This window comes from Myodes glareolus, chromosome 22 (genome assembly GCF_982192425.1).
Source record: "Myodes glareolus chromosome 22, mMyoGla1.1, whole genome shotgun sequence".
NCBI classification, from domain to species: Eukaryota; Metazoa; Chordata; class Mammalia; order Rodentia; family Cricetidae; genus Myodes; species Myodes glareolus.
Window position 1 is genome coordinate 33,756,245 of NC_142047.1, and position 22,931 is coordinate 33,779,175.

Genomic DNA, 22,931 nt, shown 5'->3' on the forward strand with positions numbered 1-22,931 from the left:
TTTTTTCATTTTGGTCACCCCTCCACGAGCACTGGGAGATGACTGGTGACTGACACCCCAAAATAAGCACTGTCTGAATGTGATCTGGCCTTGGGGAGTGAACTATCATATGACTAAGGATATATGCATGTAAGACGACCACAGATGCAGAGATCCACAGCCAAGCACCATGCTGAGCTCTGGGAAGTCAGCTGAAGAGAAGCAGGAGTGATTAAGCAAGCAAAGGGTGTCAAGATCATAACAGGGAAACCCACAGATACAGCTGACCTGAGCTTGTGCGAGCTCACGGACCCTGGACTGACAGCTAGGGAGTCAACATGGGACTAACCAAGGCTCTCTGCATCTGGGTGACAGTTGTGTAACTTGGTCTGTTTGTGGGGACCCTTGCTGTGGGACCAGGACCTGCCCCTGATGAATGAACTGGCTCTTTGGAAACTGTTCTTTATGGTGGGATGCCTTGCCCAGCCTTGATGCATGGGGGAGGAGATTGGTCCTGCCTCAACTCAATATACCAAGCCTTGCTGACTCCCATTGGAGGCTTTACGCCTTCTGAATGGAGACAGAGGAGGAAAGAATGGGGGTATAGATAGAAGAAGGTGAGGGGAAGAAATGGGAGGGTAAATGTGTTTGGAATGTAAAAAATAATTAATTATAAACTGAACTGGGATAGGAGGCCAATACCTATAAATCAACCACTCAGAAAGCCAAGGGAGAGAGATTATGAGTTCAGGGCCAACCTGGGCTGCAGAGAAATCTTGTCCAAAAAAAGAAGAGCAAATAAACAAGTGGAACAAGAAACAAGTGAAAATAAGCAGTTGTCTGTAGTTAGGGTAAGCAGATAGAAGGTGTCATGTGCACAGATGGGTGGCATTCCACAATAAAAGGAAACAAAAACAAAATGTAATGTGACATAGCCAGCCACACAACACTCTACATATATTTCATTGGCGACAAGCCCCAATACAGCAAGATAAAGCAATGTCTTGCTTACATTGATCAAAGATAGTGAATGTTAGCAAGGCACCCAAGGAATGCTTTTGATGGGGCATGAGGACTGTTCTGAATATGAAGTGGTGACACTTGCAAGCCTTGAGACTATTTTCAGACTAACTAAACCATACATCTAAGAGACTGATTACATTTACACAGTCCACAGTGGTCTGATGCTATAGACCATGGATAGAGCACTTACCTAATAAGCACAAGCCCTAAAATCAAATCCTAACCCCATGAAACAATCTACACTCAAGTCACTAAAATGAGATAAATAACAAAAGTGTAGAACAGATTCTGGCTCCCTGTTGGAAGTTTATTGTGTGTGTGCAAAATTGAAAAGCAGAAACAAGCTAGCAGCAGAAACATCAATAAATGCTCTCTATATAGAATGGAAACAATCTGCATGGTCAGTCTCACTAACAGGAAAATCTTCCCTGTCCCCAGTTCAAGTCAGTAGGGAATTAACGTTGTCCTTGGGATGCCATTGTTTACAAATTCTACCAGCAGAGGGCACAAGCTATAATCATGGAGACCTCTGGCCAGAGACCTGTATGTCACCACACAGCAAATTTGAGGAGGTCTGAGACCTGGATTTCTCCATCTACAAAAGGTACATTTGTTACCATTTGTAAATTACTGGGATTTGTTGTCTGAGGTTTCTGTCCTGCCAGATTCCCACAATCATTAAGTCCCAAAGAAATCACACAGAGCTCTACATTAGGTATAAACGGATTGGGCCATTGGCTCAGGCTTCTTATTAACTCTTATAACTTATATTAGTCCATTATTCTTGTCTATGTTAGGCAGTACCTTATTCAGCAGGGCAATCACATCTTACTTTTTCTGTGACTGGGTCAGGACTGTGAACTAGGTTTTCCTCTTCCCAGAATTCTCTTGCTCTCATTGACCCACCTCTACTTCCTGACTGGTTGTCTCACCAATACTTTCTGCCTGGCTACTGGCCAATCAGCATTTATTTAAAATATAATTGACAGAATATAGACCATTGTCCCACATCAGAGATTATATTTTTTTTGCTTTATTTCTGAGATGTGAGTCTTGTTATCTTGCCCTGGGCTTATGTAATCTTACATTCTCAGTCTGCAGACATCTGAGGTCACAGATGCTAAGACCTAAACTTATAGTTTATGATTGTTTAGGAACAGCATTCCGCACTTATGAAGTTAATGGATTTTGGGAAATCAGAATTTCTATTGGCAACTTAGAAGTATGAGAAAACATGATCTTGCTGAGAGAGGACAAGGGATTTCGTGAAGTTAACAGTACCTGAAGCTTCTTTTTTATTTGAAGAGGGTTTAAGCCTTGAAGAAAAGGAGAATGAAAATGAGGAGAAGATGATGGGAGGAAGAAAAAAAGGAGGGAGCCTAAAAGACTGAAGTGTTAAAGAAGATGAGGGGAACACACATCCACATGGTTGTGGGACCATTTATTGAGTCTAATAAAATATGTCCAGAAGGATGAATACCACACAGAGGGTTTGTCATACACATGTGAAAGATCAAATACTGAGGTTAAAAATGCTTGTGTGAGTGTTGGAACAAAGAAAGAAAAATAAATGCACTTTTAAATCTCAGGATGTCCGCAACTTCCCTCAACCCTACCCATCATTTCTATAACTGGCACTAAAGCTCCACATGGTTGACCTGAGCCCCCTTTAGCTCCTGGATCTTCTGAGGCAGAGTCTTCGTCCAGAACTTCAGCTTCCTGGCCTTCAGGGCTCGGCCCACAGCAGGCTGGATGTCCAGCTGCAGGTATTGCTCATCATGGACCAACTCAGGCCAGTAGGGGAGACCCTCGCTGTTGGGGTTCCTGTGGATAAGATACCAGCAGGGAAGGGTGAGGTCACTCTCATCCAAGACTTGATCCCTTGATTTGGGTCAGAGCAATGGATGAGGAGGCCAAGGGCCAGAGGGTGCAGGAGGACTGATGTACAGATGCAGAAGACAAAGGACACTCACTAGCGTCTCATCCAAATGAAACAAGGGAAACTATCTAGTTTTGTATCTTTCTCTGAGAGGGAAAATCTAAAGAACAGTACTACAATACTGTGACTCACACAGCAGGTCTCTGTGGGATGAGAAGAAACTAAATCTAGGTAATATTTGTTTTAGTGTGCCCCAAGCTGGAAAAGACTATGGTGTAATTAAGATCCTACATATGCTAATGAGACACATCCATATCGAGCCCTGGATGGAGACCCAACCATAAAGAGGTTGAGGGCGGGACATGTTCTCACCCATGTCTTGCAAAGTTGACCCAGTACTTCATCATCCTCCTGTTCAGCAGCTTCTCCTCCTCAGTGAGTTCAACTGTAGACAAAAGCAGACAAGGATTCAAGTCCTAGCTACCTCATGGAGGTGCCAACTCATATCCTACTACAGCAGCTATAGCCTGACCCTGATTTCTAGGTCTAGTTTAAACTCTTCCATAAGCACTCAGAATCCATCTGTGTCTCTACTTGAATCCTCTCAGGTTCACTCCTACCCTAGTGTGCTCTCATTCCTTCTAGCACAAGATAGACAAAGAAGGTTCATATTCTAACTCTGGTAGAGTTTGTATTGGTTGGTGTCTTTTTTGTTTTGTCTTATTTATTTTTCAGCTCAGAAATAGTGAACACCTACTGGATCCTGTTTTCTCCTAGAGATTCAGTTTCCTCACCTGCACTGAGAGCTCAGCCTTCCCTCAGGAACTCATCAGGGACTCTATTCAGCTCAAGGAAAACAAGGATGACTCACCATTCATGCCCCAAAGGTGCGAGCCAAAGACAAAAGGAAGGTGATCACCATGGTCAGCCCTCACATGGGGTGGCCTGACATGCTTGATGTAGCTTGGCTGATGATTGAATTCATAGAAGTAGACAGGAGCATGGGAACCTGGGAGTGAGAAAAAATATTGACATAATGATCTCTCACATGAAGCTTTTTCTACACAACATTTGGTGACAAGAGACCTTGCTCTAGAGTTATCTGGAATCACAGTTGAGTGGCAAGCTCCAGACTAGGGCATCGACTAGGGGAAACTTGTTAATCAGTAATGCTGGCACTCCCAGATGGGCAGTTTTAGCAAGACACCAAGAGTAAATAGCACGTTTTGTTCCCATACAGTACCAAATAAGATGTCTCTCTTTTATGCTAGACATAAGGAATTACTGAGGCAAGTGTCCTCAGGTGCCTGGCATCAGATAGCTGATGAAGACATGGGTCAGGCCTGTACACAAGAGATGCCATCTGGCACTCACAGCTCTGAGCTCCCCCTGCCCTTGGTCTTGTTAAGGATGTACTCACGCTGAAAATGTGCTACTTGGAGTGCAGGGACCACAAACATGAAGTCCTCCATCAATTCTCTGAACTGTGCTTGCAGGGTCTGGGGGTCCTCAACATCCCCCATGTACTCTTCCATCAGCAGGTTACTAAATTCAGGAGGCAGCATCTACATCAGGAGGAATCAGGAAAAGTGATGTAGGACAGGCTCCTGCATAGATAGACAGAAGCCTCTGAGTAAGGAATGTGGCCAGGGATGAGAAAGGGTATGGGGGAACGGTATGAGCCTTGGGGTGAGTCCACACAGAAACACACACACATACATTGACTTTTATTTCTGGGTGTGGCATCAGAGAAAAATTTATGGGAACCCTCTTTATCAGGGAAGAAGCCAAGTTCTCTCACCATGTGTGCGGCTCTGCTCTTTAGAACAGCTGGCAGGGTCTGTCTGGTTATGTTCTTTATGACATGATCAAAGTCCATGAACTGGGAAGTAGAGGAGAGTCTTAAGTATAGGATGGGTTGTCTCTAGATCAAAGTATCTCTGAGTTCCTGCCACCCTACCATTTGATTTTAGGCTCCCAGGGGCTTAGAATTAGGTCTTACCAATGGGATTCCCCAGCCACACTCATCACTGTCAACACCAATGATGCTGGGGACAGGGTGAAAATCTGCAGAGGCCAACAGCTCCCGAGGGTGCCTAGGTAGGAACGTCCCATCTACCACACCAGGGATCACCCTGAAGACCTATGGGGCATTAAGAGTCAGTGCTGAAGATCAATCACATAAATATTCGGATGCCCACTGAACATCCACATGATTTCCCCATTTCCTATCTCATCCAAGGATGCCATGCTCACTCCAGAAGAAAATGAACCTCAAAATTAGCCTATTTGTTTTTTCTGCACACAGTATTTAGTTAACAAGAGACAAGTTAACTGGTTCAACTAGTCAGGACTAGCCACCCCACATGCTGGTGACCAGATCCTCCAAGTCACACAATTCTTCCAACCTGGTTGATAGTCAAAATCTCTTCTACAGTCTTGTCTCGTAGGCAGTGCACCAGAGCCTCTGAGTCCTTGGCCTCACATCCTGAAAGTTTGGTTACTGTCTGTAAGCAAAAAAGGCACTGGTTGGCTCATCTCTACCAGCAGGGAGCAGAGTTTCCTTGATTCCAAGTAATTATCATTGCCTCTAAATACCACATTCTACTGTTTCCTGTGTAGGAAAGGACTTAAGTGGAATTGTTCACATTATTATTTTTTTTTTTTTTGCTCAGAATTGACAGTTGGGAAAGGGATCATTCTACCTGTGTATTTCTTTTCTTGCTGTTGTTATGTTTGGTTGTGTGTGTGTGTGTGTGTGTGTGTGTGTGTGTATGTGTGTTTGTTGTTCATGAGTGACCATAGGTATGGTGTATCACATTTTGCTAGTGAAGGTCAGAGAACACCCTCAGGTGTCACTTGTCACCTTACCCCCTGTTTGCATTTGTCTACAACAGCTTAGCTGAACTATGACCTTTCAGGGATTCTATTCTCTCTACATCCCATCTCTGCTTAGGAGCACTGGGTTTACCGACACCACCTCTAGTCTTCTGTGGGCTCCGGGGATTTGAACTTGGGGCCTCACACTTGCACAGAAAGCCTGGTTAGATTTTTTTCTTTGCCAACTTGACACAGGCCAGGGGAGTCTTGAAAGAGAACTTCAATGGAGAAAAGACCTCTATCAGATTGGCCCATATGCATTCCAGGCATTTCCTGATAATTGACTGGAATAGGAGGCTCCATCATATTGTGGTCAGTGCCACCCACAGACAGGTGTCCTGGGCTGCTTAAGAAAGTGAACTGAGGAAGTCATGGGTAACAAGTCAGTAAGTTGAGCTCCTCTCTGGCCTCTGCCTCAGTTCTAGGTTCTAACAACCTGCTTGAATGTCTACTCTGACTTCCCTTCCAGATGGACTATAAACTGTAAGCTGAAGTTAACCTTTTCCTCCTCAAGTATCTATTGGTCATGGTCTTTCTTACAGCAATAAGAATCAAACATATCTGTTTTTGCCAGTGATGGAAGCCACTGTGCACAGTTTTTATTTCATATAACATACCCATCATGGGTAAAGTGGGTGGGGGAGGTGGAGTCTAAATTTTATGCCTTTCAGAAATTAATGGGAAGAAATTATTTCTCATAATTCTTGCTTATCCCACTTAAGAGATTAACAGAATACTACAGGCAAGGACTGAAAAAGCAAAGTAAGGACTGGTATTGATGAGGACACTCACTGTGTAGACCCTCTCATGGGTGTCAGAGATAAGGTCAGGCAGCAGGGCCACTCCACTCTGCATGATGGCTCTGTGGAAGAGTCCTTTGGACATGGGGGACACAACAAGTGAAGACACACTTGTTCCTCCTGCTGACCCACCAAATATAGTGACCTGGCCAGGGTTGCCTCCAAAGTAAGCGATGTTCTGCTGGACCCAGCGTAGGGCAGCCACTTGGTCCAGGTAACCCCAGTTGCCTGTGGCGTGCTGGTCTCCAGTACTGAGAAGGGGCAGGGACAGGAATCACAGATCTGTCCATGTTCAATTCAGACATCATTGTCCTACCCAGTTCCAGGCTTACCTGAAGAAGCCAAGGACACCCAAGCGATATTGGATAGCAACAATTACTATTTCCTCAGTAGCAGTCAGTTTGGATCCATCATTCATGGAAGCCATTCCTAAAACCAGTCCACCACCATGGATCCATACCATTACCTGGAGACATCAACACAGATCTCAGGAGGACCACACCCAGCCCCAGATCAACTGGACTGCCTACTAGATTATCTAGTGCTTTGCCTCTATGCAGACCAATTTACACGCAGATCTCCTCGGGATTTCAGGACATGGTCTACAAATAAGTTACTCTAGGACTATAAACATATTTTCCTTTCCACTTCCTCATCAGGAAATCTCAGCATAGATTAATGGTTTTACACCACAAGTAATGACATCATCATTCTCAGTCCCATCAAAGTGGAGCAAACAGGAGTGTCTCCATGTGTGTCTTTCCTGTTTGCTAATCAGAAGAGACATCAGATACTCTTGGCACAACAGTTAACCTGCAGCTAGGAATTTTGGTAATGTCAAAATGCAGTCCTTGATCACCCTCTTGAGTGGGTCTGCCAGGTTCAAATTGATAGAAGAATTTCTATTATCAAAGACATAGAGCCTCTTATCTCTCAGACCAACATAGCTCTGAGCCACACAGCAAGGTTTAAGCAGCTCAATATGGCTGGGATCACCTTCTTGACTCCAATAAAGAAAGACTATGAATCAGGTCTCAACTACAGAGATCTCAGAATTACTTTTTCCTTTCCAATATTCTAGAGAAAGAAACATCTTCTCTCCCAGCTAACCGTGTTCTGACACTCACAGGCAAGTTAGATCCTTCATGGGCATGCGCTGGTGTGTAGATGTTGAGGTACAGGCAGTCCTCAGACATAGACATGGGAGGCATGATCAGATTCATCGTCTCTGCAAAGTCTAATTTCATCATATCAGTCTGTGGACACCTGGAGAACATGGAAGACAGTTAGTCCAAGAACGTGATGATCAATCCTAAATCTTCGTCTGAATTGTCTCTCAGGCACCTTCAGCTACTGCTTTCCATGATTTCCTGCGAACATCTGACCCCCCTCTGAAGTCCCTTCCTACCAAGGTAAAGGCCACCAGCTCTGTGGGAATGGGAAAGGAGCAGTACTTTTAGGGAGGCCTCTGGTTGGATAGTAGCGCCCTGAGGGCTAGAATTTGGGGACTGCTGCCATCCTCTATGAGATGGTCGCCTTCCTGTACTGACATTCATCCCTCCTGTTCTACGTAAATCCTGGTGTGGGGGTTGGTTTTGACTGATGACCGGCACAATTTGGAATCACCTGAGAAAAGAATCAAAATGAGGGATGATCTAGATCAGCCTCATGTTACAGTGATGGTCAACCATAAAATTATTTCACTGTTCCTTCATAACTATAATTTTGCTACTGTTATTAGTAGTAATGCAAATATCTGCTATGCAAGCTATTTGCTATGTGACCCCTGGGAGGTTGTGACCCAGGTTGAGCACCATTGACCTAGATCTTGTGAACTTGCCTGTGGCCCATTATCTTGATAATCATGGAGACAGAAATACCTGCCTGTTGTATAAGTACCATTCCCTGGGAAGGGGCTTGAGAACTGTGGGAGAATGGACAGAGTAAGTAGCACATTAGCAAGCATGCATGTGTCTGTAGTGATATTGAAGCAAACTTTTACAATTTGCTTTAAGTGAAATGTGTAGTAAAAGCTCTGTGTCTGGCATTGAGAGAAATGATTCAGCCAATCCCTTTGCTATGTTAGGATTAGTCAGTAGAGGCCGAGAAATTGTTTTGAGATTGTTTAAACCTTGAAGAAATGTTGTTTCTCTGGAGAGTCTACACTTGGTTCTCCTTGAGAGCTTGCAGCTGCACTGAACTTCATCCTAAGACATTGGCAGACCTGGAGTTCTTGCTTTTGATTATGAGTAGAGTGAGCTAGCTGAGTATCAGCCAGTTCCTCCAGAAACTGAAGCTTAGCGTCTTGGTGAGCTTCCTCTCTATTGCAGCACCCATGAGCCAACATCAAACAAGATGTCCCACTTAGGCTCTGTTCCTGATTAGGGCTGTGATCAGCTCCTTAACCTTCTGCCTCTGTAGTTTTCCTGGAACTGTGACTCATAGTAAAATCTTTCTTCACTACATTGCTTTTGTCAGGGTCCTCTATCACAGCAACAACAACCAAACTACATTACTTGGGTACTGGGGCTCTGTGCCCACATGAGAGCTACAGGGAAGAAAGGACAACACCATAGGGTAGAGAGACATTCTCCATCTCACTCCAAACTCTCACGGTACCTCCTTCTTTCACATTGTCTTTTCACAGTGGAAAGCATGTGCACTGGTTTATTATTCTATGTCACCTGGACAGTGGATGGTCACAGTGACCGTGAAGAATGGCCTTAGTCTCTGCTCCTCACTGCAGTACCTGCAGCTAAGTCCCTACAGGTGCCAAGCTCTGACCCAGGAGCCTGGCACCCTTGTTCCTCTCTAATTCTTAGCACATTCCTCTGAAAACTGCATGGGAGATGACCTCAGGACAGACAGAACACTGCTGTAGAGCTGAGATGGAGGAAGCACAGTAGTGTGGCCCAGAGCTCAGGCCTGAAGTCTCCTGGGCCCCAAAACTTACATGGCCGGATGGGAGGTCCCATCTCTCACACCACTCCATGGCTCAGGGGGCTCCGGGGGAGCAAAGCGCAGTGGTCCCACAGGTGGCTTGGCAAAGGGAATCCCCAGGAAGGTGTGGACACCAACATCGCTGTCTTTCACATGGACGAGGCTTCCTCTCACCTGCCCTGTGTGTGTGTTCCTGATGGGGCTGGCTGAGTCCTTGCCTGTAGGTGGAGAGAAGTCATCAGTTGTCACCGCACTGGGGAATTCCTACCTTGTTGTCACAGAGTTACCCGGGGAAGGTAACTTGGGTTCTCTCAGTTTGCCTGTGGGATGTGGAGATGATTACCTACGGTTGGAAACCTTGCCCATTGACTCTCTTGAATCTGACAGGGTACTTCTGTAGTCAACAAAATGACCGGTTCAGAGTCACTTGGAATTAGGAAGGAATTATTGTCACTATCCAAGGTCAGTTAGAGCTCTAGCCACAACTATGTACAGAGGAGTGACATGTCCCTTATGCTCTTCTGTCCTTTCTGGCTCCTTAAGTACATGGTAACCTTAGACATCCCTGACACTCCTGTACAATGCAGCCCATCCTGTGGGCTTTAGTGTGGGCATTGGAAGGCTCAAAAATCCACACTTTCATCTGTCACCTCCACCAGCTCCTCCCTCCCTGGTGCCTTCCCTCCCACAAGCTCAGCCTCTGACTCTGCAGAACTGGGCAGCTCTGACTCTGGTCCCTCTGCTCACTTAGACAGTCTCACCATGCACGTGGAGGAGGAGAAGCAGGAGCCCACAGGCCACAGCAAACAGCCAGCCAGGAGGTCTACCGAGTGACATGGTTGAATCCCAGGCCTAAGTCTGTGCTGCCACAAGATGACAACCTTACAACAACAGGAAGCAGAGAAGGTAGGACTTGCCCAGGCAGGAAATTTAGACCTTTCGGGGTGCAGGTGCAAAGTTCTTATTGCAGCGCAACTGTTACGGCAGAAACCACTGGGAGCCAATAGCCAGCAGGCAGGGCAAAGTCACTCTGCAGTTTCTCCTCCTTCTCTGGACTCTGAGAGAGACAGAGCATAGCATCTGAAGTCCTTCTGGAATCAGGATTCCCAACCTGAACTCGGAGTCACCACAATCCCTGGCCCTTTAACCCAATGTGGTGTGGGAGTGAAGGTCAGGGAGCAGAAACATAACGGGAAAAGCCACGGGGCTTCCGTGAGTAGGATCACATTCAAGATGCCAGAGATGGAGAGAAGTGAGAGGGCAGGAGCTCTAAGTGTGGCCTCATCCTCATGACACCTCTGTGCTGCCAAGGCTCATAAAGTAATGAGTGCACCCTCAGGGTCCCTTGTCCCTTAGTGTAGTCTTAGGATATGAAGGTCTCCTTCTTGTTAGGTCATGCCTGTTGTCTTTGAAAGACACTGAAATTCTGGCTCCTGTCTCTCTCTCTCTCTCTCTCTCTCTCTCTCTCTCTCTCTCTCTCTCTCTCTCTCTGTGTGTGTGTGTGTGTGTGTGTATGTGTGTATAAAAACACTTCAATAACACTGTCAGTCCATAATGCAGTGATTCTAACCTCCCTAATGCTGTGACCCTTTGATACAGTTCCTTGTGCTTTGGTGAGCTCCAAAACATAAAATTATTAGTTATACTTCATAACTTCAATTTTCTGTTATAAATCATAATGTAAGTATCTGATATGCGACCCCAAAAGTTGTCCTGACACACAGGTTGAGTAGCACTGCTCTACTGGAAATCCCAGGCCTCACCCCTCCTGCACTCAAATGAAGGGCCCTTCTCTTTGCCCAGCTTCTGAGCCCAGTTGAAGTTTATCCTCAACTCTCTCTCTCTCTGCCTTCTGGTGTTGAAGATTGGCATTACAAAATCATCCTTTTGGTGATGTCCTATGGCTGGCTTTCAAGGCAATGTAAAAGGTAGTATCCTGAGATGGCATGGATTTGTCATATGCAGGGGCCTTGTGAGCATCAGGATCTAGAAGATGGGGGATAGATCCCTTTAATAACAGAGAAAATGCTTTAGGTGAACACAGTGACAGACTGAGCACCACTTGTCACCTTTGTGTAATGGAATATATTATAAGAGAAAGTTTTTAATACAGGGCCTAAAAGTTTAGGGACAATAATAAAGTTACAATATAAATCAATAATGTGGGAGATGAAGTAGAATGATTGTGTCACGATGAATCAAAGAGTTCTTGGGATCTGTAAAAGTTAGAAATAGCCTTCCTTACAAGGACAGGGAGATGGGAATAAGATGCTCTTCTCCTGGACATTCCTGGACCTTCTGATGCTCCCATTCCACTTCCAGGACACACCTCGCAGTCAAACAGATTCACAGGTGTCCTGAGCATGAAACTTGAATCTCATAGCATCTCCAGGTCCTGGGGGATGGGGAAAATCTTCAACATCCTCCACCATACACACACACACACACACACACACACACACACACACACATACACACACACACACAGCACTGACATGAGATCTGCTGGGAGAAGCACAGGTGTGACTGCACACAAAGTCCTGGCCTGCTGTGCTGGGGACCAGGAAATGAAGGGATGACAGAAAGTCACCTAAGGACCTAAAAGACCTACACGCTCTAAGTCTGGACATTGGGTGAAGATAAGTGTTTAGACACATTGGGTTTGCTGACTCTTCTGTACCTCAGAAAATGTCCTGCTTTGGATGCTGTGCAGTCTTAAGCAGTCCTGATCCTCTCTGCCTGGGAGTGCAGGGAGGGGTCCAGGGAGACCCTCCTCCTGCTGTGTGCCATCTCTACAGCTCCACCTCCCTGGCACCTCTCCTCCCCCAGCACCATGGTCAACACTGCAGAGTCTGGCAGACCTGATGAGTTGTAACAAGAAAAGCTAAAATCCTCAAATTGGCCAAGCGAATCTTCTGCTCCAGCCCTCCCCCATCTGACCCACAGGAATCAGCATCTTTGGTGCCACCTTTGTGGATGAGGCCAGGGCAGCAGCCACTCACAGCCACCAAAGAGTGACTTCCAACATCTTTCTCAGTCAAGTGCTCACCCTGTTCTGTGACTTGCTGCCTGCACACAATGGCTGCCCAGACAGCATCTTTGTCCATGCATCTCACTGAGCCTGTGATGACTGACAGTCCTTGCAACAGACAAGACCTATGGAAACAGTCCTGCTTAGAGCCTGCCTATACCCACAGTGCTTTATCTTCAGAGAAAACCTTGCCATGAAACACAGTGTAATGGAGTGAAATGTCCTTGGGACTGGAAGCTAAAAATCCATATCCAGACCGGGAGTCACTGTTAAAAATCAAATTAGGTGAACAAATTTCTTCGTTTGTGCTTTTTGTTTTTGTTTTGATTTTTGAGACAAAGCATTGTATGTAGTCCAGAGTGGCCTGCTATCCCAGCTTCTGGGTTTCTAGGTGTGTCACCTATAAAATCCACACCTAACACATCCCTTCTAAGTAACCTTGGGCAGCGTCTGTAAGCCTCCATCACTTTGATGTTCTCATAGATGACACAGGCCAGGATGGGACAGAAGAGGACAGGCACACTCTGTCCCTTTAAAGTTATCTCTGACTCTGAGCCCAGGAATCCAGAGAAAAAAATACTCCAAACAGCAGCCATGAGTGAGTCAGACAGTCCTACCTGCATGGAGAACCCTGGTGACCACCCAGAGTCTGGTGACCCACAGTAGGGGTCCCAGGTGAGGTGAGTTCAGTGGATCTGACTGGGGAAGACTCGGGAAGAGATCAACAAAGTTTACACTATCAGATTGCAGAGGCCCAGGAGGAGGTCAGTGGGTTCACATTAGGAGTGTGTAAATACTGGACACATACTGGGCATGAAGCCCTTTCTGGTTCAACTTCTGATCAGAGCCAGAGAGTTGCTGATAGGCCCAGAGCACACACACCCCTTGCTCTGCAAGCCTGCCTACCCTTGCACCAGGGTAGGTGTATGGTGAAGGAAATCTAGGGACCACTAAGCTCAACTGAGGCCTGTGGTACACGAGGAACTTCTATACGCCTAACAAGTGTACTTTTTAAAGGATGCCAAACCACTGCCCTCTCCTAGGGGAGAACACACTCACAGATATCTGGCAGCATGAATGTATCATATTATTATTATTCCAAAAGTCCAGGAGCAGTTGCAGCTACAAAGCACCGAGGAGAAGATCCCTCTGTTCCTTCATTCCCTGACCTGCAGCTCCAGCACAACCCAGATCCCATACTTCTGGGCCGACTCCTCAGTATGAATGATCTCCTCCTGAACCAGTGTTGCTTTGCTTCGGAGAAGGCTACTCTGTGGGCTTCGGGGAGAGGTATTTGGAATTAGTCTCTGATTTTGCAATGTGGTTTCTGGGGTTGAACTCTGGCCCAACTTAGATACAGGCACCTTTCCCTGCTGAGTCATTTCCCAGGTCCCAGTAAGGGAATTTGGAGACACATTTTCTACAGCTTGTTCTGGCATGTCTCTGAGTTATACCTTCTCTGAGCCTCAGTCTCTGACTCTGCAGAACTTTCCAGTTTAATCTAAGGTTCCCTATGTTCCCTTAAGATTCTCCCCTGGGAATTCCGCAGCAAAGGGGGATTAAGAATTGTAGCATCCAGAGGAGTCAAGGACATCATAAGAAAAACCACAGAATCATCTAACCTGGGCTCACAGGGGCCCACAGAGACTAAGCCAACAACGAGTGAACCTGCAAAGCACTGACCTAGGCCCTCTGCACACATGTGACAGTTGTGTAGCTTGGTCTTCTCATGTGACTCCTAACAGTGGGAGCAGGGGCTGTCTGTGACTCTTTTGCAGATTTTGGGACCCTACATCTCATACTGCGTCACCTTTCTCAGCCTTAGCACATGGGGAGATGCTTAGTCTTACTGCAGCTTATTATACCATGTTTTGTTGATACCTGTGGGGGCATTGCCCTTTTCTAAATGGAAACATTGAGAAGGAGGAGATTGTGTAGGGAAGAGGGGAGATGTGGGGGAGGATTGGGAGGAGAGAAGCGGCAGGAAACTGATAACAGAATGTAAATGAATGAATGAATTAATTAAACTTTCTTGAAAGTAGTAGCAACAATAATAAAATAAATTTAGAAAGAACCTTGCCCTACATGAGAAGATGGAGAAGTAGGAGGTCCTAGACCACATTTAACCTGTAAGGAAGTTAGTCCGGTGGCATGATGAACTCCCAGGCCTGAGTTTGCGCTACCTGTGTGGGGTGCACAGCATGTCACTGACAGGAAATAGAATATGGGGACCTGGCTCAGACAGGAATTTGGATCCAAGTGGGAGTAGGAGGAAAGTTTGCTGGGACAGGGAAAGGCCTGAACTGAACTGACAAAGTAGAGGTTACAGGAGGCAGTGGCAGCAGTTAGGGCCAAGCCAGGTCCACCATTCCTGCTTTACCGTTAGCCTCTGTGGAAGGCACAGCAGGGCTCCCAAGGTCCTTCTCGGACATCTTTACCCCTCCCTTTAACCTGGAGTCACCGCATTCACAGTCCTTCCAGCAACAAGGCCAGGGCAGGCGTTGAGGTGGAGGGGAGGCTGCAGAGAGCTGTAACTGGAAATATCAGGACGACTTCTCTAGTAGACAATGCTGAGGACGTCACCGGCGGATGATGGGATGCGGCTCTGGGAAAGGTGACAGGGGTCAAAGAGAACTGCATGAGCATGCCCGCCACCCAGAAAACTGCTCCCTGCTCCCAGGACTTACAGTTTCCTGAGTCCACATTCAGGGTCCCTCATGCCTTACAGTAGTGATTTTAAGTCTAACATCACCCTCCCTGCTCCAACATAGCTGTTCCATTGAAACACACAGCAAACCTGGCACCTCTGAAGGACCTACCCCTACCCACTCCACCTCCATACTGCATTACTCTCATGGCCAGCTCCTACAGAGGTGAAGTTCACAACCCTTTACCTACTCAGCAAGTGTTTATTGGGGACATTCTCATCCTAGTGTCTGGGACTAGCTAGGATTTGAAAGCCTATAAACAGGTTCATTAGGAGTTTTAGCATCACTAAAAACCCTGGCATGTTACACCAAGAGCACAGGATCAGGAGCTGCTCCTGTCCAGCTCAGCCTCACTTTTTTGAGCGTGTGGTGTGGGGGAACAGTGTCAGACAGTCTGGGGTGCCAACTGAGGATTCGTCTTGCCTCCATCTTTCTGGTCCCCGATAGTCTTGGCCACCCGCAGCCTGACACTGCAGAACTTCCTCCTTTTCTTTGCATGGCCTAGCCATGGCTTCTCTTGCCTCCTCCCATCAGCAAGGTTGCTGCCATTTCAGTGTAGCCCCTCCAATCTGTGGGCCCTGGCAGGAGTTCTCTTTACTCAAAATTTTCTGACCTGAATTTTTCAATTCAGGGCTTGGTGGCCTGTGGAGCTGAGAGATGCTCCAATTTCTGGGTGAAGGCACCAGCTCCTCCATGTTCTGGATATCCTGGTGCTTCTTTCAAAGCTGGACTCTGGCATCATGTCAAGAAAAGCCTTGTGTCACTTACAGAACGTTATTCAAAGGATGATTTTCTAAGATAAAATGCTCCTTGGTGTGTTCCTTGCATATGGGGTGGTTGTGGAAATTTCCATATACATAAACACCCGGTCGTCAACAACAGCAAAAATAGTTCTTCTGCGGCCCCAGCCCACCCCCCCCATTTGAAGTGATAATTAACATGCCCATACCTGTTTCTCATTTTGAGAAATAGATAAAGTGATACATTGTCTTGGAATATCAATCCTTGGTGACTTTTAATTTAAGGATATAGTGGGTGGAGACATTTCAGGTTTTGGCATCTTTATTAGCTGATTGAAGGCCTTTAGGTTTATTCTGAAATAAATAATAAGTAATTCTTTATGGCTTATATTGAAAGCTTCTACGTCTCACATTTATATATTGAAGCCCAGTGACCAGTATGACCAAAATATGATTTGGGACCTTTAGGCAATGGCCATGTCATGATCACAATGATCATTCTGACTAGGGACACACAGCAGCAATGTTTGAGCCAGGGAGTGAACCCTCACCACACAGTAAAGGTCCTGGTGTCATAACCCTGAACGTCATGATCACCAACCTTGGGGGCAAATTTCTGTTTATAGGCCCCATATCTTATGGTTCATATCCACACATGTATCATCATATATCATATGATATATGCATAGTATATCATAGATACAGTGTTTGTATAGAACAAATTTATTTGAGCTCAGGAAATCTTCCTGCCTCAGTCTCCCTAGTGTCTGGGACTACGCACACCACAGCACTGAGATTGCAGCTAATGATAACTTGGATATGGCAATTGGGATTTGGTAAGACATTGGGACTGTGATTGATGAGGTAGGTGTTATATAAGCCACAGATCAGAGAAGTAGGGGACTTGCTGATAGATGAACACGGGACTGTGACACCCACCCACCTTAGTGTAGTCAATAATCCCTAAAGCTCCTGATTCCGGTGAAGAGGTTTGGGACTTGGAGAAAAGGAGAAAAAGGATGTGGAGAAAATGAGCTAAATAAAGGATAGAAAGAGCCTTGGGGAAGAATGCTATCATGTGACTAAGGATTTGTGCTTAGGAGGTATGCATATGAGGCTACCACAGACCACAGATCAGCAATCTACAAGGAATTGAAGGGAATCTTGTCTGTTCTCCCATGTCATGCATAGTTGACCCAGTGCTAAGTAAAACATGGGTCCCCGTCCAAGTCACCCTTCCCTTCTCATGCTCCACATTCACCATCCCAAAGCCGGGATGGAGCCTCGTTCTGGTTCCAACTAAGCCATCTTCCAGGCTCTAGCCTCTCCCCGTGCTCTTCTGTCTTTACCCATCTCAGCCTGTGATTGAATCTGCCCAGTCTTAATTTTAACCGGGAGACACCCTCTTCATTCCTCTGACATAGTGAATCCATTTAGGAAAACAGAATGCCTAGAAATGGAGACTCTCTGATTTGTTGTTATGGGAACAGGGAAAGGAACACACTGTGACCTGTATTTGGGGGTGGTTCTGGGACCTCTCTGACTCCCTTCAGTGGTGGAATCTCATACTTGGAGCTAGAAAGTATGTGCTGTAAACCACTGTTTTTGGGAGTCACAAAGGGTATCACCATTCAGGTCCTCTTTTCTGTTTTTATTTTAGTGACAAGATAGTGGGCTTCCATACAGCTTTTTTATACTCCTTTATCCCAGTGAAATCCCCCTTCCCTTCCCAAATTCTTATCTCCCTCAATCCTCCCACCTACCTTCCTGCAATAATCTTACCACCCACAGTATCTCCCTCTTTACTTTCCATGTAGCTATGTTGCTCTATCTCTCCCCCTTAAGACACTCCCCCACGTCCCCTCCTAGTTTTCTGACTTCCAAATGTATTCCATGATAAACAGGAGTCAAAGCTAGAACTGACATTTCACAGAGAAATATGGTGTTTGTCTTTCTGAGCGTGGGTTACCTCACTCAGTATAAATTCTTTCCAGTTAAGTCTATGTCTCTTGAAATCTCATAGCTGCAGTTATCTTTACAACTGAATAAAATGCCATAATCTGTAGATCTCTGAAGTGTTTGAAGACCATCTATCTATTTAAAATACATCTCTGTTTGGTCTTGAAAACATGCCTATCATGACTATAATTTTGATTGTTACAGATGACTACCTACTAACCTGTATTTCTTTATTATCCTAAGTAGCCTTTGAAAACTAGAACTCCACACTACATTTTTAAAAATGAACTGCATAGGTATAATGCATTAAATAAGAAATAAAAATATATAAACAATATATTTATATATTTTTATAATATATTATATATTTTATATATTATATATTATAATATATAATATATTTATACAAATTTATATATATATAAATTTGCATTTCTATACAAAAATCCATAACAATGTAAAATATTTGAGACTAGTAGCTGCTTTTTTAGTTTGAAAGCCAATTAAATATCTACCCTTTATCCTATCATTTCTCTTCTCTTTTCTCTCTCTCTCTCTCTCTCTCTCTCTCTCTCTCTCTCTCTCTCTCTCTCTCTCTCCGCCTCTCTCTCTCCCTTTTAGTTTTTCAAGACAGGGTCTCTCTTTGTGACTTTGGTGCCTGTCTTGGAACTAGCTCTTGTAGATCAGGCTGTCCTTGAACTCATAGAGATTCGCCTGCCTCTGCCTCCTGAGTGCTGGGATTAAAAGAGTGCACCGTCACTGCCAGGCCATATCCTACCATTTCAATATCCCCCCTTTTCTTTTCAGAATGATAGCTCTGATTCTAATCTCCTTTGCTTAATTTCCTCCATGACCATGAACAATAGCAACTTGTAACCAACCTTCCTAAATATAAATATCCATTGAATGACCTAAAACTACCCACCCTCCCTCTTGGGAATGTGGGCATTCTTTTCTTAAAATTACTTCCTGATAACTGGGGGGTGACAGCATCTTCAGGGGATCCTATAAAGATTAAGATAAAGATCAGGTTCTGGGAGGAGAAGCTGTTGACCACTCTTGGCAAGATGGGAAAGTGCTAGGCTTATCTGAACTCCTGACTGGAATAGTAGTCTACATGGCTGGACCATCTCAGCTAACCCCTTTGTGTTTGTCCAGAGCAGTTTTTTTTTGTCCAAATCTGATCTTTGGGTGGTATTTTTTCAGCTTAGTGACAATAGCACAATTCAGGTGGATTTATTGCTGTTGGGACCCAACATCCTTTTGGAGATTTCAAAGGTCACTCTAGAAATGGTCCTGATTTACTGCAGAAAACTTAAAAATTTTGAATACCATAAGCAACAGATCTCAGAGAGGTTATAGGACCATAATCTATGAAATACATCTGGGGTACACAGTCCCTAACTATCTGCTTCACACTCGAGCCCTGAATCACACACAGGAAGCTTAGATGATGCCTGTTTCTCGAATCAATTAGTACTCTATTTGAGCATTAATATCATGACAGAAAAGTTGAAAAATGTATGTATTTTATAAACTTTGAGATAATATTAATACCTTAAGAAAATAATAATTTTAAGAAAATAATAATACCTTAAGAAAAAATTTTAAAGAGTAGAAATAAAATCAAAAGATTATGAGATTAATGAAATAGAATAGTCTCTTAATTTTGGTTTTCTTCTCTCCATTACTGGGTGGCTTTCCTGACATGAGACAGAGACTTTGTATTTTCCTCTAATACGCATACTTGGGTTTAGAGAAGAGAGAGCCAAACTTCAACTCCAAAGCTAGCTTTAAATTTTAACTGATTTATGACTACATGAGGACCATTTGCCTTATCTGTCTGTAGAGACCAATAGTAATAAACATTTGGGAAGATTTATGAATTTTTTCTGTTGTAAATGTGTTATACCATCAAGCAAATCTATTCTTTTCCTTGGGAACTATTCTCTGGTATCTCAATTGTCTACTGGCCTTCAAATTCTTTAGTTGGATGCTTTTATTCTTCTGAAAAGACAAAAACAAAACCCTGCCCCAGCCCTAACTTAGAGAGTTTCTCTCATTATTTTTTTGGCAGACTGTGTCTGATCAAATGAAAAACATTTGTTAGTCTTAGAAGTTAATTTAGATAGAATGTTCATGCGATTGATGAACTATAGCCTCTCCTATTCAAGGTGTCTCTCCTGTTTGGATCCAAACTTATCAGTCTTGGTGGTATCCATAGCTTTCCTTCTGTGGAAACAAAAGCAACACCTCTTCTCCAACATAAACACATATCTTGAGGTCAACACTTTTCCATCACGAGGTCAACACATCTTTGAAATAGCCAGGCAGATTTAACTCAGCAGTTTTTTCCTACTATTCAATGTTTCTCTGCAGCTGTTGGTCCTTCTCTGTGAAGGCAATTTTTCTCGGTTCTTGTAAAGGTAACGTAAAAAAGAAGACTTTTAAAACAATCACTATAATAGACCTCATCTTTTATGTGTAAAGCAGGAAAGGTAATGCCAGACTGTAGAGATCACACTGACTGGATTACCTTAATTATAGTTCTTAAATCTGTTAGCATTCTCCATTTTACAGATTTCTTTTTAATGACAAATACAGGAAAATTCTAAGGACTGTTTGATTCTTTAATATTTTGAGAATCTAGCTGCTCCTATACCAACTGTTCTAGTGTCTGTAGTTTTTCTGATGTCAAAGGTCATTGTTACACCCACACATGATTGTCAGTTAACCATTTTTTTTTAGTAATTTTATTAAATTATAAAAAGTATAAAAAGTTTCCATTTACGCCCCTCCTCCCAACGCCCTCCCACTCCCCCCCTCCCTCTCCTCCTCCCTCTTTGTCCCCAAGGGAAGTCAGGGTCTCCTGCCCTGTGGGAAGTCCAAGTTCCTCCCCCCTCACTCCAGGTCCAGGAAGGTGAGCATCCAAACAGACTGGATCCCAAAAATCCAGTATATGCAGAGGAAACCAGTCCCAGTGTCATTGTCAATGGCTTCTCGGAAAGACTGCAGGCCAGCCACATTCAGAAAATCCGGCCACATTCAGAGAATCTGGTTGGATCACATGCTCGTTCAGTCACGGTCCATCTGGCCTTGGTAAACTCTCATTAGATCCGACCACTTGTATCAGTGGGTGATAGTATCCCTCGCAGTCCTTCGTCATTTTCTTCCTCCTTTTGCTCCTCGTTTGGATCTTGGGGGGCTCAGTTCGGTGCTCCAACGCGGGCCTCCATCTGTATCGTCATCCAACGCCAGATGAGGGATCTATGGTGATAAGCAAAATATTCATCAGTATGGTCACGGGCCAAGGCCGGTTCAGGCACCCCCTCCTCTGTCCAGAGAACAATCTGGGGATCTCTCCTTGGACCTGGGATCCCATATATAATCAAGTTTCCTGTAAACTCTAATATGACTCCCTTAGTTGAAATATATTCTTCCCTGATCCCACATTCATCCTTCCTCCCTTCCCCCCATCCCGGTCAACCGAGCTTTCTCCATTCCTCCCCTACTCCCTTCTCTCTAACCCTCTCCCCTTCCATCAACCCTCCCACCCCCCCATGCACCCAAGGTTACCTGGGACTCTTGACTATTTCCTACCTCCTGGCGGATAGCTAAATAATCTTCATCAGGTTCGTCTTCTTATTTAGCTTCTCTAGGATCACGAATAATAGGCTCAAAGACCTTTAATTATGGTTAGAATCCACTTATGAGTGAATACATACCGTGTTCCTCTTTTGGGGTCTGGTTTACCTCACTCAGTAAAGCGTTTTCTATGTCCATCCATTTGCATGCAAAATTCAAGATGTCATTATTTTTTACCGCTGAGTAAAACTCTAATGTGTATATGTTCCACACCTTTTTTAACCATTCTTCTATTGAGGGGCACCTCGGCTGTTTCCAGGTTCTGGCTATTACAAATAGTGCTGCTATGAACATAGTTGAACAAACGCTTTTGTAGTATGTTTGGGCATCTCTAGGGTATATTCCCAAGAGAGGAATTGCTGGGTCCTGAGGGAGGTTGACTCCCAGTTTCCTGAGAAACGTCCACACTGATTTCCAAAGTGGCTGCACAAGTTTGCATTCCCAAAAACAATGGATGAGTGTTCCCCTCATTCCACATCCCCTCCAGCATAGGTTATCATTGGTGTTTTTAACTTTAGCTATTCTGACAGGTGTAAGATGGTATCTCAAAGTGGTTTTGATTTGCATTTCCCTGATCGCTAAGGAGGTTGAGCATGACCTTAAGTGTCTTCTGGCCATTCGAAGTTCATCTGTTGTGAATTCTCTGTTCAGATCAGTACCCCATTTTTTAATTGGGTTAATTAGAGTTTTAGTGTCTAGTTTCTTGAGTTCTTTGTATATTCTGGAGATCAGACCTTTGTCTGATGAGGGGTTGGTGAAGATCTTCTCCCAGTCAGAAGGCAGCCTTTTTGTCTTACTGACAGTGTCCTTTGCTTTACAGAAGCTTCTCAGTTTCAGCAGGTCCCATTTATTCATTGTTTCTCTTATTGTCTGTGCTGCTGGGGTCCTACTTAGGAAGTGGCCTCCTGTGCCTATATCTTGTAGACTACTTCCCACTTTCTCTTCTATCAGGTTCAAAGTGGACAGATTGATGTTGATGTCTTTAATCCATTTGGACTTGAGTTTTGTGCATGGTGATAGATATGGATCTATTTTCATTCTTCTACAGGTTGACATCCAGTTATGCCAGCACCATTTGTTAAAGACGCTTTCCTTCTTCCATTGTATACCTTTAGCTCCCTTGTCAAAAATTAGGTGTTCGTAGGTTTGAGGGTTAGTATCTGGGTCTTCTATTCGATTCCATAGGTCGACTTCTCTGTTCTTATGCCAATACCAAGCTGTTTTCAATACTGTAGCTCTGTAATAGAGTTTGAAGTCAGGGATAGTAATGCCTCCAGAAGTTCCTTTATTGTATAAGATTGTTTTGGCTATCCTGGGTTTTTTGTTTTTCCATATAAACTTGATTAT

The 22,931-nt window shown here is 44.5% G+C and overlaps 1 protein-coding gene across 2 annotated transcripts; it reads right to left on the bottom strand.

Moving 5' to 3' along the window:
* Window positions 1-2,427: 2,427 nt before the first annotated feature.
* On the bottom strand, window positions 2,428-10,451 carry LOC125397667 (liver carboxylesterase-like). Of its 2 annotated transcripts, XM_087900692.1 has the most exons (12): window positions 10,263-10,450; window positions 9,515-9,719; window positions 7,689-7,827; window positions 6,894-7,027; window positions 6,554-6,812; window positions 5,290-5,388; window positions 4,884-5,024; window positions 4,683-4,763; window positions 4,302-4,446; window positions 3,753-3,890; window positions 3,254-3,326; window positions 2,428-2,826 (listed from the first exon to the last, which is right to left on the bottom strand). In XM_087900692.1, the coding sequence occupies exons 1-12, from the start codon at window positions 10,336-10,338 to the stop codon at window positions 2,640-2,642; spliced, it is 1,677 nt and encodes a 558-aa protein (XP_087756818.1). In that variant the 5' UTR covers window positions 10,339-10,450; the 3' UTR covers window positions 2,428-2,639. The 2 variants fall into 2 exon arrangements, with proteins under 2 accessions (XP_087756818.1, XP_087756819.1); XM_087900693.1 differs by lacking the exons at window positions 6,554-6,812; window positions 6,894-7,027 and having other exon boundaries at window positions 10,263-10,451.
* Window positions 10,452-22,931: the final 12,480 nt, after the last annotated feature.